General features: G+C 39.5%; 1 protein-coding gene across 1 annotated transcript in view; it reads right to left on the bottom strand.

The window, feature by feature from the left end:
• Positions 1-3420: 3420 nt before the first annotated feature.
• The window catches only part of SLC4A7 (solute carrier family 4, sodium bicarbonate cotransporter, member 7), a gene marked incomplete at its 5' end in the record, with an annotated part of 56037 nt that continues 40781 nt past the window's right edge, over positions 3421-18676 (bottom strand). The window contains 7 exons of the mRNA XM_015408233.1: positions 3421-3545; positions 5031-5138; positions 6980-7080; positions 8530-8661; positions 9851-10024; positions 12668-12736; positions 17845-18096. Coding sequence (XP_015263719.1) covers positions 3464-3545; positions 5031-5138; positions 6980-7080; positions 8530-8661; positions 9851-10024; positions 12668-12736; positions 17845-18096 — 918 coding nt within the window. The remainder of the gene's footprint in view (positions 3546-5030; positions 5139-6979; positions 7081-8529; positions 8662-9850; positions 10025-12667; positions 12737-17844; positions 18097-18676) is intronic.

Here is an 18676-nt window from a genome sequence, read left to right as displayed (position 1 = left end):
CATTTTACAAGACTACTGTACATAGAGATAAATGCATTTGAAATGAGAATAAAAAGGAAATGTTCTGCTGGATGCTACAAGCAATGGAAATGCTTAGCAAAAAATCTTGCCACACTACTTTGCACATTTCATGTCACCTTGAGCACCTGGAATAACACCTGAAACAAAATTTGCAATATATATGAGCTGCAAATTAAAGGATAATGAGAAACTTGTTCATGTCTAGAACACAATTCTCATTGTCTCCATATAAATCAAACATACTTGGTTAGATCCAGGGTTTCTGTTTCTCTAAAGGTGCTATCTTCCTCCAGTACAAGGAGCCTTCCTCTGGTAGAATGTGTCTTTTCCACCAGAAGAAGGTTTCAGCCTCCTTGGAACAGAACTTTTTGAACCTATTCAACGTGTTGTAGAGTACTGACTCTAAATGGGATAGTAATTTTTTTTTAAAAAAAATCAGAATATAACTAAGTCAAACTCAAAGTCAGATACTCTCTGTAAAACATTCACTTTTAAAAATAAGCATTTTAGAAATTTTCAAAAGCAATTTCCTAAGGGTAGCTCTGCAGTCATTATACAGGAATCAAATTTTGCACCCCAGGAGGTGACTAAGGTACATAAAAGGTGATCAGCTATTTATGTGACTGGTTTAATGAAAATATACTGGCTTTACATTAGGTTTACTTTAGGTGAGTCAGTGCACAGTAAATTATCCCTGCTCATTTACACCTATTAAGGCAACGTTTATATCTACGTACAGTAATAGCTACATCCTTCACTGTCTTTCTCTAACACCATTTTTTTATTACAGAGAAGGAAATAACATTTGTATGAAGTAAAATAAGCAGTAGATTTAGATAGAAGTTACCATTGGTGTTTTCAGCATGTCATCAGGACATATCTGATATTAAAAGGTTAAAATGTGTAAGAATACATTAACGACCAGCATTGGAACAATCAATGTAGACTACATTGCAAGTCATGGGATTCCTGGCACTGGTTAGTATTTGTTTTAACAAAAAGAGAATTAAATATTATGATTCTGCAATAATTCTCTGATCTTCATTTAAGTGACTAAAACGAATTAACCCTTTGGCACTGAAAAGATGATACAAACAATTCAGTAATACAGAATTCTAAGCTTTTAAAACAAAGGGTTAAAATTCACAACAGTCTGTTTGGGTCTTTGCAAATTGTCACCACATTCCTCTGAAAATGCAAGTGTACAGTAATGGAAGACTTTGAAGCCACATACACAGTAACATGGCTTAACTCTGTGAAAGCTGCATAGACTTACAGACATGATTCTCCCTTGACTGCAGCAAAACAGAATAAATTATTCTAAACATAATTGTTAAAGACATTGAACATATGTGAGATTAGGGTAAGTAACAGTCTGTCATGATTTTCACATTGTTTAAAAAGTGCATATTAATTGAAGAAAGCTAGCTAAGGCACAAAATATACAAACATCCAGGAAGGGGAAAAAATAGCTATACTGTTCCCAATTTTAGTATCAAAGCTAAACCAAAACTGCAAAGATAATTTGATGGTGCTTAAGCTTCAGCTTTTACTTCAGTTTTAATAACACTGCCCATACTCTTGTGTGTTATGGTTTAGTAGAACAAACTTTTTAATTGAGTTCAGAATATATTTAGCAGGATTTCTGACAATAAAGGGAATAATAATAACTGTCGTTATCAATATATAATTGTTGGCTGGTTTTAAAATATGGAGTTTTACTACTGACAACACTGCAAACTATTTAAGCTTTGTTTGTGGGCTATTCACAGGGAAATGAAAAGTCTGATAAAACCTCTTATCTACATTATGGAAATTTTGTGATATTTATATTCTGAAGTTAATGGCTGTTTTCTCATTGCCTTTTGGTCAGATAGGCTATGTTCATTTTCACAAAAGCAAGAAAACTGATAAAAATAGTAAGATGTATATTTGTATATTTTTAAATATTTTTAACGTTCTAAATGTTGTACAGAATAACCATAGCCCAAAGTTTGTTTATATGCATGGAATCTCTCATGGGCTGATGGAGCTCCCAAACAAACAAAGCTTTCACAGCCATCATCAAAGTAAACACAGAAGTCACAAAAGCTTTGCATGCATTCTAGCTTTAAATGGGGGATTCATTGACTTGGAAGTTGTCTCATTACCTTTAATATAATTTTTTCCATATAAGTGTATTGTGCATTGACTTAAGAACTGTTTCATTGGAAATTACACTGAGCTGCAGTGTTGAACATAGTTTAAAACTAGGTCAACGTTCTTAGTTACATTTCCTAAATTATGCTGTGTCAAAAAGGATAAAATATTTTAAATAGCCAAATATTGCCTGGTTTTTGTACAGTAGTCAGTATTCAAGCTATTTGGCATGTATCTTATTATTATGCTATCATACATCCCCTGTATACAGCAGGGAATCTGAACTGCAAGTACAAAGCTCATGATCTTACCTGCCAATCTAATACTGATCATAATATTACAGCATAAATTTAACATAAAAATAAAGGGTTCAGGAATGAGAAGCTAGTCTAATTTTACTCACCTCTCTGGAATTATCTTCAAATGTCAATAGCATTTAGGTATGTGCAGAAGAAAGGAACTTATTAGATAATCAGTCTCTATGTAAAGATGCTTACTAAACCAACACAATGCTGTTTATGTTTACCATTCAAACTGGCATCCTAATGCATCCTAACACAGAGCCCTAAATCTGTGTCCCCCCCGGAGTCACAGCCTTGTTGGGGGAAGCTGTCTCATTCATTTCAGTGGCGACAGTATAGCTATCCTTTTAAAAACATGGTATAGAGAGGGAAGCCTTATCTCAGTAAGGGCTACTGTGGCTTTCTATGATGTGGAACATGACAGAGTACGAATGAGAACTGTGGATTTATCTACTATACAGAATGAGATAGGAGGGTTTTTTTTAAAATGGCATTGAAATGATATAATTTACATGTGAAGACATTATTCCTACAAATATGAATTTAGAACCCCATGAAACAGCAACATGAAATAGGAATGGTTTGAAAATGCAGTCAATCATGAAATGGCACATTGGGAATTTGTTCAAAGGGAGACTGATATATAGAAAACTTTGCAAAAACCCAAACAGCAATTGCCTGACAAATAGGACATCAATACCACAATAAATTATAAAACAGCTTTGTATGTAAAGACAATCAATAATTTACAGTTAAACGCGATCTGACATTTATGCACATAATGGTAACTAAAAAGTAATTTTGACATTCCTATTAAAAATTAAAATAAAAATTTCACTAAAAATAAATATTTCCAAAGTGATCATAACTTCATTCTTGTCTGAAAAAGTCTCGTTGTTGAGCATATAATATTCAGAACACAAATTTCAGTAAGTGAAAGAAGTTTGGAAATCACCGTTTAACATTATATCCTATAAAATGATATACCCTCAAGTTCACTTCTATACTGAGGTTTCAGCATCTACATACTTTGTTTCAGATGCCTTTTCCGTGTCTATTTTCACACATTCTTCTTTTTCAGAGCTGTTAGAACAATGCAATAGGTTAGACAAATAAAAACATGCAAAGTTTATGAAATAACTTCTTTATTCATTATTGCTTTTTATCATGGGGAGTCTCTCACATGCTCACATTTATCTAAGAGTACAGTATACATCAACAAAATTTAACCTACAAGTGCCAATTGTTTTTTCTACTCAATTGTGTTATGTAATTTTAAATGAAATATTTAATGTTCTATTACCCATAGATTTATCCAGTATACACATATCTATGCAGAGAACAAGCCTAGAAATAGCTAAATGCTGTGCAGTAGAAATTGTCACTACTGAAATCTGCCATTTGAGGCCATGTTGACTGAATTGAGATTTTTCTCCAAACTAGGGAGAACCTCCCCCAGGGTTGCAAAAAAATCTAAAACTTTAAAAAGAGGTGTCTCCCCCCAAACCCCCTCCCCAAAACATAAAGCCGCTTTCTGTGCTTGTGCAGGCAACTGTCCTCCTGGGTGTCTCCTGGGTTACCCTTTCATATTCTTTTTTTTGTCCATTGCCCACTGCTGAGGTGGCCTCACCAGAGGCACACAGATGGCCAGCAAAGGAGGGTGAGCTTCCAATGCCCCCCCCCACATGACAAAACTGCTACTAAGGTAGTAGTCTTGGAGACTGGTGAGTGAGGAAGAGGGGAAGGCTCTGCCACAGTCCCACAGCTGAAACCACTGCTAAGGTAGCAGAACTGGAAGTGGGACAAGTAAGGAGGGGAAGTCTCCACCCCCCAGCATCCCCCTTCCATCATCAACTCAGAAAGGGCAGCGGGGAGAGAGATGGCCTACCAAAATCCTCCCTGCAAATCTCTTGGTGGGGTGGAATGGCAAACTGCCTAGAAAGTGGTTCGTCCAACCAGGGGGGTATTTCTCCTTCCCCAGTCTTACAGATCCCCACTTGTAAAAAATCTAATTTTCAGACCAGCCTAAAGTGTACAGTCACTAAAACCAGGGGCAAGGAGGAAAATATTCCCACCTTTTGCCACAGAAGAATATTTCAAACACAACCATTCCATGTCTTCAGATTATTACTACACAGTACTAAAAATGTGACTTGCCCCAAACCCAGAGGTAATTAGGAGGGATTACTCTAGTACAATACATCCCCCCCCAAAAAAACAACAACAGCTGAACCCAAATGCCATATCACTAAAATGCCAGTTTTAAAAACCGTTCGCCATGTGGCATTTAGGACTACTATTCAAGAAAATTGGCAAACTGTGTTTACTACAGTGGTGTTAACTGTTCTTTGGATTCTGACCTTCAGTGTACAAACCAATTCCTGTCTACCTTTGCCTCAACTCTTATTAGATTTCATACATTTTCTCTGTTCAGATTGTTAATATAAACTTATCATATATTCAAAATATTAATATATGATCAAAACAAATTACTTCCACAGCTATCATATACTTAAAGCAAAACTACAGCAAAACTACAATCAGAAATTGTGAGTAATTATAAGCTACCTCAAGTTAGATCTGGTTACTTTGGAATTCTCTGTGTTCATGGAAAGAGCCTTCCACTGTGCAGTTTTGGCCATTTCATCTGATATGTTTACAACAGAAGGATCAACGCTAGACAACAAACACACTTTGATTAGTACTCAGTGCCTTGCAATAGCGTTAATTATGTGTCATGCTGTTTATATCATTTGAGCCTTAGGTTATCGATTTACACAGCCACCAAAAGCATGTTTAATTCAACATCGTCACTAAATACTGTATTTTGTACCAATTAATTGGAATAAAGATTCCAAAGTTAAAGGGTAAATTTTATACAGGAAAAAGTGTACTTGACTTTTTAGGTGAATTCAGCTATAATAAGGTAATTGAAGTATTTATGGAAATGTTTGAATTTTAATGACAAATTACTTAATAATCTAAATCACATTTTGTCTTCTTCCAATGGAACATAAGACCAACACAATTTATAAAAGAATCTCATGGTACTTTTTTTACCATGTTTGCTTATGTAATGTCTTGTATTATGCAATGACATTTTAACATACAACTCTGATTTGCACTAAGGCTTGTATTTAAATGTACAGAGCAATACTTTCACAATAAAATGGCTAAGTGGCAATTAAACATCTTATATTTAATTGGGTAACAATGTATCTTAATTGAAATTATCTTGTTGAAAAGCAAATGTGAAGATATAGGTAACAGAAGCTTCCTACACCAAGTCAGACTTCCTGTCGGCTATCTTACTATTATCTACTTTGACTGGCCATGACACTCCAGGGTCTCAGGCAGAGGAACTTCATTCTCAGCACAGACTACCTGAGATTCTTTAACTGGAAAGTTTAGGGCTTGAACCGGGGACTTTCTGCATATAAAAGCACATGCTCTACCATTGTCAAAGTCCCTTTTAAGCTACCCCAAAAAAAACCTTACTCTCAACTAGGGCTATGGACAAAAAGCAGGATGTCCCTTGATAAATTGTTTGAAGGTTGGTATTCCAGTGGAGCTTTGTCAGAAGCACTTGAACTTTATATGTAAGATGTTTTAATTCCCCCTTTAGGGGGGGAAGGATAAAAAATTGGCAAAACTATCCCTTTCCCATAACTTTAAGCAGGTATGGATACCCTTATGAAGTTAAAAGGATACTGCTGATTGAGATTACTTTAAATAGTGTAAAGGCACGAGTGCTATATCTTTCAGACGAACCAGAGTTATCCTTTCATATTCTGCCTTCTATAAAGGGTTTATTGCTTGAATTTTTCATTAACCAATTAAACTCCATCTAAAAATTTCACTAAGCCACGAATTAATAACTATGGGAGTAATCCTACCCATCTGCTTGGAAGTAAGTCCCACTTTATTCAATGGGGCTTGCTCCCAGGAAGGTGTTTTTAGAATTACAGCCAAAATCATATACAGAAAATCTGGGCTTAAAAATAAACAAGCATGTGTGTTATTTGAGGAATTTAAGAAATTTGTCCACTTTTGCTATCAAATATTATTTCAATATTAAGTGTACATGTTTAAATACAAAAGGAATTGCTCTGTGACATTCCAACAAAATTGTTTAAGTAGCTGGTAAACATATGGCTCAGATAACTTATATTTAGTATCTTCAATGCTTTTCATATCATTAGCCATGCACACCACCACACTACAAAGAACTGACCAAAACAGTTTCTTCACCCTGAGAACAGCTGGTTGAAAGTGAGTCATCGGATCTGTTCAAAAGGGTCATGTGAGTAAGCAATAAGGAATTTAAAAACAGATACAAAAAATGATCTTATATAAAGGTATCATAAACTCCTTCCAGAGCATCTTCCCCAGCTAAGTGAATCCCAGATTTTGCCAGTGTTCATTCAAGTGTGTTAAAATATGTCATTTAAGGCAATATCAAATATAAAAGCTATATAAAAGAAACATTAAATGAAAATAGTAGGTATATATCACACCTGTATTTTAGTGCTTTCACAGGAATCTCTAACACATCGCTTCTTTCATATGGAAGGTGTACAGTTTCACTGTCCACTGTCTGAAACATTCGCTCAGCTTCCTGAAAGTTACATATTATCCAATACATATTTAACGTTATTTTAAGCTACAAGAACCAGGCATCTAAAACAAGGCCCTTTATCAAGCTTTCTTTAAATGCAGAGACAAGTGGCCACAAAGATGTACTTTGAGTAGTGCGACAATATCATTACACCTAGTTGCATCCAGCTACCTACTAGAATCTATGTAGTGAACTACACACAAACAGTGAAGTTAAAGCCTCCTCTTTATGGAGGTTGCTCTCAGTGTCATTCATCAAGCCCACCTGAACATCTGGGTATACTTCAGAAGTATTATTATTATAGTACATAGATCTGTTACTAGGGGAGAAACTAGTGGGCCTCCTAACAAGATTGACCGCTTGTACATCTTTGTGGCTTCTGGGATCTACAGATGTTTGAAGGGCCTACTGAGCCAAAGTCTGGATTGTTTAATTCTATCCACCAGTACTTTTCTAGCACATGGGAGATCTAGAGGGAGGATTGATTCAGGATCACAAAACTGAGCAGGAGCAGTTACACACTACTTGCTTAAGGAAGCTCTGTCACTTCAGAATTAAACAAAATTCAGTGGTACTTTTAAAGACAACAGCATTTATTTCAATATGAGCTTTTGTAGTCACGGCTGACCCCACAAAAAGTCATATTGAAATAAATGTTGTTAGTCTTTAAGGTGCCACTGGATTTTTTGTTTTACTTTGATAAAACAGATTAGCACAGCTACCCCTTCTGCAATCTCCCACTTCAAGCATCTTGTCAAAAGTGTAAATTAATCTTCAGTCAGCCCTAAAGAAATCCCAGTGCATGCAATGCAAGCCTCGCATACCTAAAGATTTAGTCTTAAGTAGAAAATTTCTCTTTTAAGGGTTTACAAAAGTGGCTCATGTTACATGGTACACCAAGTAAAGGCTGGAATCCAAACTGTGGAATCCAAATTCAGCCTTTCTCACAAAGACTTAAAGTGGATTACAAAGGTAAAATAAATAAAATAAAAATGCATGCAATAATCTAGAAAATTTAAAAAGACATTACAGTTCAGTAAAATGTATTAAAATTTGTAGAAATGCTTCTTAAATGGCATCTGTTTTACATGTTCTATGGACACAGCAGGGAAGCCTCCCTCATCTAATCAGATATTCCACCAAGTGAGCCCCCAATAGATAATGCTCAGATATGGGCAGGCATTGATCTAACCTGTTGCAGGGCAACATCTTCAGATGAACAAAGTAGTATAACTTGAGAATGGCTTATAACAGAGTTTTTTATGACTATCAAGGCCTAGAGCTCATAAGTATGTTCTGTAAAACCAATCACATTCTCCAGCTATTGTATTTAAACTCATATAGAATATGAAACATTACAGGACTGACCATATAAATAAAGTATCTATGGTTTTCATTTCTTTCAGTAAATTCTCCTTTTACTTATTTAAATATGACTGGTCTACTTACTTCTTTTGCTTTTTTCTTTTTGTCATCTTCCTTCTTCTTTTTACTTTCTGGCATAAGATCATCAAGCCAACTTAGCTCCCGTTTGGTGAAACACAAATCCAAAAGTTTGCGTATGAAAACCAGAGCTAATACCTTAAAAGCAATTTTTAAAAGACCATGTTCAGATCAGTATATAGAGAAAATAATACAAAACTAATGGCTTGCTTCCTCCCTTCCCGCCAAAAAGAACTCTACTAGCAATATGCCCTCAGGAACTGTAAGACAAGGAGCAGGTACAGGGAAGCTTGTTCCCTTGCTCCCTGCCAATGAACACACCATCCCAAACCATCCTGTGCTGGATAAGTACAGAGAGGAAAGGAAGAACAAGTGTAACAAGTCACATGACCAAGGGCAATTGAATAGTTGCACCACTTCCATCTCAGTGAGAGATCAGTCTTGTCATAAATGGAGCAAAATGCCTATTAACAAGGAAGAAGAAGAAGAAGAGGAGGAGGAGGAGGAGATTGGATTTATACCCCGTCCTTCACTACCCAAAGGTGTCTCAGAGCGGCTTACAAACTCCTTTCCCTTCCCCTCCCAACAGACACCCTGTGAGGTAGGTGGGGCTGAGAGAGCTCTTGACAGAAACTGCTCTTTTTCAAGAACAGCTCTTATCAGAGCTACAGCTTGCCCAAGGTCATCCAGCCAGGTGCAAGTGGAGGAGTGGGGAATCAAACCCAGTTCTCCCAGATTAGAGTCCACGCACTTAACCACTACACCAAACTAACCCCTTCATACTGGGCGTTGTCATCCTGATCTCCCTCTTTTTACCTTCCCTGTGTTGCCTCTTAGTGTATGAGCTTGGGAGAGGGCTTCAATCTTATTTTCATTTATGAACACTGTCCTGCACCCCCACCCCAACATTGTAATTACTGCAAACCACCTGGGGAGATAATTTTGGTGCAAAAATTGGCTTAAAATGCAAGTAATAACAAAAGAGAATAATGATTTTCAACCTTTTTTTGGTTGAAGAAACCCTGTAACATATTGTGATGCCACACTCAACCCCAACACAAAGTAAACATACAAACAATAGATAATTTGGCAAAAAGCAGGGCAAGTGAAGTAACTGAAGCAGGAATTCGTAAAATGTTGTGACACCTCTGAGGGATGCCAGCAGAACCCAAGGGTTCCATTGAACCCTGGTTTTAAAAAGCTCTGGAACAGAAAAAGTTATGTAAAACAGAATTCTAGTGAACAGTTCTCTGAACTCTAGCAAACAACTGGTTTGGCATACTTTCAAAAATAATGACTAATAATGGAAGGTTCTTAGTTAACTTACCATCATAGGAAAAACAACAGCAGCTGCAGAAGCTTTAATTACCCACAGAAGAACAAGACAAGTAAGCTGAACTACTGTAAATATATGGACCTTCCAGAGAGGCACGTAACGCAGATAGATCAAATCTGGCTGATGTTTGGCAGGCATTCCAAATAATTTGATACGATCAAAAAACTAAATTTAGAAGAAGAAAAATTACTAAATCCTTGAGGAAACTAAAAATATGCACGTATATATATATATATAAAGATAGGCAGTGTTGGTCATTTCCATATGAAAATACTGGTTCAGTCAATACTGGCCAAATGTTTAGAGCATTAACTTATTACAATTTTAATACTCATAGTAGTTACAAAAGAATTAGTTGTTATACAAAAAAAATCAAATTGTCCTCCTGAAACAAGCATGGCCTCCATCCCAGAAAAGCTCCATTTCATCATTTCCCCAATCCAGAAGCTTTATTTAGGAAGTAATATTTTTACACTGCTTTCTTTCACTTGCTTAACCCAGTACCAGTTTTCTGGGAGGAAGTAAAAGAAACATCATAAACATATTGTTCCTCCTTGTTCCCCTGGCATGACTTACAAGAGTGAGAAAAGGATATTATTTTCCCCTGTGGGTCCCATCCAGAACAGTTAAATCAATCCGTCTCAGGAATGGTAAGCAATGGCCTTACAACAATACTGTCCAAGTGTTTATATATTTCACTATAAAAATTAATTGTATCTGCTCACTTGATTTTATTTATTTGATTTTTATCCCGCCCTCCCAGCCATAGCCAGCACAGAACGGCTTACAAAACAGGATAAATTTCCGATAATACATATAAAATCACAGCACCAATGAATATAAATATATTAGGGCTCTTTTTGTAGCAGGAACTCCTTTGCATATTAGGCGATACACCCCTAATGTAGCCAATCCTCCAAGAGCTTACAGTAGCCCCTGTAAGAAGAGCTCTGTAAGCTCTTGGAGGATTGGCTACATTAGGGATGTGTCGCCTAATATGCAAAGGAGTTCCTGCTACAAAAAGAGCCCTGAGTGCTAACATAATCTCCTCCTTTTAAAATCAGCTCCTAGGTCTGCTTCAATTGTCTTGGGCGATTAGCTCGGGCAGTAATTAAAGGGTCCACCATAAGGTGTCAGTTGTTATTGGTGGTGGTAATGGTGATCGTAGTGGTGGTGGCAGCTCCAAAGGCCTGGCGGAAGAGCTCCGTTTCACAGGCCCTGCAGAACTATAAAAGGTCCCGCAGGACCCTGATCTCTTCTGGGAGCTCATTCCACCTGAGTGGAGCCACCACCGAAAAAGCCCTGGCCCTAGTTGTCACTAGCCTGGCCTCCTTGATGCTCAGGAGAGCCAGATGATTCTGGGTCCCTGATCGCAGTGCTCTCTGGGGTACATATGGGGAAAGGCAGTCCCTCAGGTATGTAGGTCCCTGGTCATAAAGGGCTTTAAAGGTAAGGACCAGCACCTTGAAGCAAATCCGGTATGCTATTGGCAGCCAGTGCAAAGCCTATAGTACAGGCTGGATGTGCTCCTGAATAGGGAGTCCCATCAACAGCCTGGCTGCGGCATTTTGCACCAGCTGCAGCTTCCGGATTTGCGACAAGGGCAGACCCATGTAGAGGGCATTACAGTAATCCAATGTCAAGGGGACCATCATATGGATCACTGTTGCCAAGTCGTCGTGTTCAAGGAAGGGAACCAACTGCCTAATCAGCCAAAGATGGTAAAAGGCCAACTTGGCAGTGGTGCTACCTGGGCCTCTATTGTTAAAGAGGCATCCAGGAGCACTCCCAGACTCCTAACCTCTGGCGCTGACACCAATGATGCCCCATCAAAGGTTGGAAGCGGGATCCCTACCCTCGGACCGCTGCAGCTCAGGCACAGGACCTCCGTCTTCGTCGGATTCAATTTCAGCCGGCTCAGCCTAAGCCAACCAGCCACGGTTTGTAACACCCGGTCTAGATCGTCCGGTTTGGAGTCAGACTGGCCATCCAACAACAGATAGAGCTGGGTGTCGTCTGCATACAGGTGACAACCCACCCCATGCCTCTGGGCAAGAGGGCGCATATAGATGTTAAAAAGCATCAGGGACAGCACCGCCCCTTGGGGCACTCCACATTCCAATGGGTACCTGCAGGACAGCTGATCCCCCAGCGCCATCTTTGTCCCCAATCTTGGAGAAAGGAAGCAAGCCACTGCAAGGCTAGTCCCTGAATTCCAGTGTCAGCGAGGTGGTGGATCAGTAGCTGATGGTCAACCATGTCGAACGCAGCCAACAGGTCTAACACCAACAGCACTGCCAATCCGCCCCAATCCAGATGCCTCTGGAGGTCTTCTGTGAGGGCGACCAGTGCCATCTCTGTCCCGTGGCCTGGGCGAAAACCGGACTGGAAGGGATCTAACACTTATATAAGAGAGTGAGATATGAACCAAGGGATACCAGTAGGGTAGGAGCTAAGCCTGCCCTCATCTTTTGATGAGCCCATTACTTGAGAGTGACAGCAGGGTTTTGCTTCCTTTAGCTTTTCTTGCAAAACTGTGGCCCCATTTATGTTGTCCTACAAAATGCAACGGGAACCCATCCATATATATATCTGTATGTTCCATATCTGCAGATTCCACCACGCAGGATCCTGTTTCTTGGTTATGCTATAGGATGGCATAATGCTGGACTACGAAGATTAGCTCTGGCTCATGTTTTACTCCCTATTTTATCAATTCATTACACTTTTACATCACTTCGTTTCATTTATAGCTATTACTGTACAAGACAATTTTAGAAGACATTACATAATTAAAACACAACTTGCCTGGATGCCTTTTAGTGAGGATGCTCCCATGTAAAGAAAAACACCATACAAGACTGGCATTGGAATAAACTGTGGAGAAAATGTTTAAACAATGTTTAAACCTGAGAACTAACAAATCATGGAAGATAAAATACATCATTTTTACAATGGATTAAATAAAAAGTGAAATTTTCATAGTCTCAAGTATTTCACCCAGAAGCAGTTACAAAACTGTACTTTCATTTTTAAAAAAAACCTTTTGGCTATCAGACCTAAAAAAGGATCATTATATAGTAATCTAAAGCCAGATTTCCAACGTGAACTTTGGGATGTAAAACAAATTTATGTCAGCACAATTAAGTGAAATATTAACCTAACAAAGTTTTGTACCCCTTCGGTACCCTCTGAGCCCAATTAAATATTGGACATAAATGCATGCAACAAAACTCAACAGGTACTTTGGTTCTTAGAAAGCCAGTCTGGGAATGGACAAGATAAAGTGGTGAAACAAGAATGATGAAACATTTCACTTGTCTAGCACTATTCTCCTGCAACTCTTTCACTCCTTAGAGTTTAAGATGCTTGTTTTACAAAGTTAACTTACCTGTGGAACTCCACAGACATCTTTGATGGGGGGGGAAGTGCAAACGTAGCAGATGGGGGGAAGGGAAGTGTCCCTCCTAGTCTCCCAGTTGCTATACAGGCAGCCCCAGGAAGCAAGCCACCTGAACCCCTGCCAGTCAAATAGCTCCTGCCATCTCATCCCTGGACAGCTCTGTGGGGCCACTGCTACACTAAACAGACAGGCTATATCTGAATTACCACACATCAGATTTCATACAGTCAAGTATTTCCTTCACAAAGAAAGGCCAAACACTCAGGCACTCAGACCAAAATACTAGATGGTGTCATATTATAGTTTCAGAATACTCAAATGCCCATGCCACACTATGCAACCAGTACACTGTTACATAATTTGAAACTCCTCAAATATTATTGACTATTATAAGTAATTTGATACAGCCATATCACAAATATCATTAGCTCCTTACTGTAGATAGAGGATCAGACGAATAAAATACCCTAACCATCATGTTTAAACTGTCAGAATTTTTAAACTGCTAAGAAAATAAAATTTGTCTCCAAAGCAGCTCTCTCCAAATAAAATTGTACAAATCTAGATTATAAAGCACAACAAAAAAGAAGATGAAGGTGCCTGCCCAGAAAAACAATTTCCGATGACTCCATAAATTATTGCATAACTTTGACTGTTTACCTTTGAATGTAAAAGCACATTGTGAATCTATTCCTGCTACGATGGCATTCAATTGTGGTTGATATCTTAATGTCAACTGTATCTATACATCATGAGGTACTACACTGTCATTGCACCACAGCATTTGCAAATGATTGGCATAATACAATAGTGCAATATCATGGCAGAGCATCCCATCCTTGTGTTTAAGAACAAGCTCACTTAAAATTTAAGACTGACAAAATCTCTGTGTTGTTAACTACTAAGAACAGACTGTCAAAGATCCCAAGTATTCTGCAGCCAAGCAGAGCTAACAAGCAAAAGTTTGTAGATGGGAGTAGTCTTCCATTGCATTTACTTCAGAGTGTTTTTCTTACAGTGCAATCCTAAGCAGGTCTATCCAGAATCTTAACTCAGGTTTAGACAATGGAGCTTAGTTGCAAAAAAGCATTTTAGGATTGCACTGTTATTCAGCAGGTCATTTACTTCTATTTGGCAATAATGACCTATTATGCAAGCACTGTTTACTGGAGATTTTCCAAGCAGTAAGCCTTTTAAGCTTGACTTCGGATTCTGTTCCCACCTTATGCACCATTCCTTTGCCTCCAGTGTATTCATTCTGCAGCTACAAGCACCCCCCCCCCGGGGGGGGGCAGTTTTTTTAAATCGAGGTGGAACATCACTTGTGATGTGTGGGGGCTTGTTTTTTTAAAAAATTACACAATTGCCCTATCGTAGCTGTACAGTAGCATCCAACAAGCACCTTCCATTTAAATCCTCATGGTTCAGGTTTTTGCACATATATTTTAGCACTGATTCGCAGAATGAAAGGGAACATAAAGGAAGGCAGGCATCCCACTTTTGAAATTGACCAGACTTTTTCTGCAATTGACAAGCAGCTGCAAAGCCCCATTTCCCATACTGTCTAGCACTAGGGGATTCTCTACTGTGTTATCCGTCACTGTGAAAAATGGAAAAGTGTCACACGATCTCATAATGTGGAGGAACATGCTGAGTGCACAGAATACATGGTTGAACCCACTGACACTGGCATTAGAAGCTGTGATTGTTGTCAATGCGTGTGTGCACAAGTGCACTTTTCTTCTAGGAACAGTAAGGAGAGGGCAGCCCAGCTGGGCTTGCTGGGCATGTGGGGAGCTGATGGCTCCTTGCGCGCACAACTCAGCACCGCCTCCTTCTGCCACCATGCCAGTTTGCTATGTGCCTGCCTAACTAGATGAAAAGCTGGGAGATCCTTGACTGCAATTCCCTAGAGTTTTAAAACTAGAAATAGCAACCATGCAGCACCCCAATTCAGGTCAGAGAGGAGAGGGAGTTCAATTTTTTTCCCCACAGCATAGTTTCACCAATCAAAACTTAACTCTTCCTCCACATACACATGTGCTATGATTTGCCCATTCTTTTCCCCTTCAGAACTAATGTCCAATCAATGTCCATCTTTTTTCTTTCTTTCCAAAATCAAGCTTAAATTGGCAAAACTGCACAGAGGAGAAGAGTTAGGTCTCCTCTTCTCCATGCTGCACAGTTACTATTTCTATTTTTAAAATTCTAGAAAAGTCCAACCAGAATCTTGTCCAGGTCAGAGGCCTATTGTTGTTGAAATGAATCAGGTTCTAAATTCCTTGACACCCTTCCTATGAGGCCACACAAAGTTCCCTCTAAACTGCACTAGGGTGTGCTGTCGCACAACATTTTAGCTGACAGTGCAGAGAATTTAGCTGCTGGCTCAGCCTACAAGTGAACTGAGAACATTTTCCCCTCCATTGAAAACAATGGAGGATGGGGCACCTCCTTCTGGGGCTCGTAGAACTGGACCCCCGGCCGGGTCAAACTTTTTGAAACGTGGGGGGGGGGGGGGTTGAGGAGAGGCACCAGCAGCTATGCTGCAAATTTGGTCCCTCTAACTAAGAAAACCCAGCCCCCTCAGAGCCCCACATACCCTCAGATCAATTCTCCATTATAGCCTATGGGGCCCATTGACTATAATGGAGCCCAGAAAAAATCAGGGTTTTTTGCACTCCCATATTATGCTTTTCAATATGATTTATAAGCTGCCTTGAGTCATAGGGGAAAGTGGGATATAAATATTTGAATAAATAAGTAGTTTGGGCAGGTTGATAACATTTAAGCAACTTCCTGTTTGTTAGGTTAGGCAGGGTTCTGACAGTGATTTTCCACCTCTGTTATACTTGGCCTGTAATGCTGGTTGTCATATTTCACTAAAAACCCCAAGTGCTGGTATATTTTCTAAGGCTCAGCATAGGCTGACGGTCTGAGGCCAGGTCTACCAATGTAGTGGCCTGGGGCAGGTAGAGCTGTTCTCCAGAGGCTTGGTCTACCAATACAGTGGAAACGGGTAGACAGAGCTGTTCTCCAGAGGCCGGGTCTACTAATATAGTGAAGAGAGGTGAGTAGACTTGTTCTCTGGAGGTCTACCAATATAGTAGAAAGCAGTGGATAGACCTATTCTCTGGAGGACAGGCCTACCAATATAGTGGAAAGGGGCGGGTGAAAATTGACTTGATTTTGTTTTCTCTTATAATGTTTAAATTATTCTTAAACTATAGTTTTAATATAATGTAAAATAATTTATTCTGAGATTTTTACAAGGTTATGGAAATAATCTAAAAAACTAATTTACGCGATAGTCAAATGTAGACTCGCTCACAACTTTAATGCTACTAGCTTTTTTTGCTCAGAAGGTAGAATTTCTGCTCACAACACTGTGGAGCTTAGCGGGAACATAGCAGGTAACTGCTAAGAGTACCAATCTGCATCAAGTAGATTTTTCTGTAGCAGCAGAAGGTACCAGTTTTTCATGTCCCAGCATTCTTTTGTCGACAGTGCCTCCACCACAGAAGAACTGCAGCATACACTCGTGAGTTGATATCATTAGGAAGTTAGAAAATTCAGACAATAGACGAACAGCAAATAGCACAAAGAAGGACTAGTTGCAACTAAGACGGGCTGTAGTCTAGTGAACAGTATTGCATGTCCGCATGCTTATGTGTGTGAGACAGACTATTAAATGACATAGAGAGGAACTGATCACCTCATACCCTGCTAAATTGAAAGAACAGAAGGGAATGATCTAAAAGGTCCTGGTGGGACCTGAACCGTCAAAAATATCATGCAAGGAGGAGCTGGTGTAGCTTACTACTAAACAGTAAATACTCTGACCTGGATAGCCCAGGCTAGTGAGATCTTGTTGTCAGTTGTGCTCACTGTGCATACGGGGAGCCAATAAGCATGCGCAGCTCAGCACTGCCTCCTCCCAGTGCCCAGTTTAAACCGAGCAGCAGCAGAGATCAGCCCAGCCGGGAGTCATTTCCCTTTTTTTACAGTGGTCTGAGACTAGTGATAGTCTCATATCGCTAGACTCGTGCCACTTGTAAAAAAAAAAATGGCAGAAGGTACAGAGACAGCAGAACAACCTGGATGTGGGTGTAGGAGTGGCCTACAAGGGGCAGAGGGGGAAATCTGAGGGAATCTGTATGCTTTTGAAGTACTTTCAGCTTGGAAGTGAAGCACGGGGGGAAATAGCACAAAAGCACTCTCAAAAAACCTGGAGAACTGAGAGCTGAAGGGGGGGGGGAAACTATGCAGAATGAAAAAGAAAACCCAACAGACATGCAAAGCGAAGCAAAACACCCGTGCATAATAAAGCCAATGAATGTCAAGTACCAACCCTTCTCCATGCAGCTGTTGAAGCATCTGGCCATGGCATTCTATTCTACCCTACCATTTTTAAAGTATATAGTAGTGTCAAATACAGACGATTCTCTCATCTAACTTTCCATTGAAGTTTTGCTACTTCAGGGCAGAATAGGAATTAACTCATTCCAGCCTGACCAGTGAGGATTTTGAAATGGTAATTAACTTATAAACTTTATAAAGATGTACAGCAAAAATGATTTCTTACCTTTAATATAGAGGTCATGAACACTGACATCCCCATTAGAACAAAAATCATTAATCCCGTTACTCTCTGCTCACGGATTCCGAGAAACTTCGGCTGCTCTCCTGGAGCAGAGCACTCAGATTCTACTTTTAAACTGTTGACGTGACTTATAGAAAGAACAGTAGCAGCCACAAACCAAGGCAAGCCCATTATGGAGCATATTCCTAGCATAACGCCAACCATGAGCAGATCAAGATGATAGCCACAGCCTTTCTGTGGAGTCAAAAACACATATGACACCATAGCAATTATAGCAACAAAATACCTTTTAAAGTTTCTACAAAGGGATCTGAAATACCTTTAACTGCTACAATTTGTAACAAACTAAGATTGTTTGAAACAATGTAAAATATAAGCCACGCTGGATAGAGTAGACTAGAATCTGGCTGGCTGTTAAGAGAAACCCTACAAAATTATAGTATCTGCTTTCTAGAACACAATTTTGTTCCCAAGGACATACACTATAATCAACCTCACAACTACAAGGGGAGGAAAAGAGAGAATTCATGGCTGAGCAATATGCCAAACATAGGTTTCCAGTAGTATAGTATAGTATAGTAAATAGAGGCCCCGGTCACACGGCAAAGTTGCCGCGGGAGAGGCACGGGAGTCCCGCGGATTTTCCAGGCACGATCTCACCCCAACATCTGTGAAGCGCAGTGCTCCCGTGGCTCCCCGCCGAAGGTGCGGAGTTAAAAACTAGTACCTACGAGATACTAGTTTCCTGAAACCGCGGGCCAAGGGCGGGCATCTGATCGTATTCCCGGTGGACTTGCATGGCATCCGGCGCCCG

The sequence above is a fragment of the Gekko japonicus genome, unplaced genomic scaffold (assembly GCF_001447785.1).
Source record: "Gekko japonicus isolate JY-2015 unplaced genomic scaffold, Gekko_japonicus_V1.1 scaffold217, whole genome shotgun sequence".
NCBI classification, from domain to species: domain Eukaryota; kingdom Metazoa; phylum Chordata; class Lepidosauria; order Squamata; family Gekkonidae; genus Gekko; species Gekko japonicus.
This window is presented reverse-complemented; position numbering and strand designations above follow the sequence as displayed.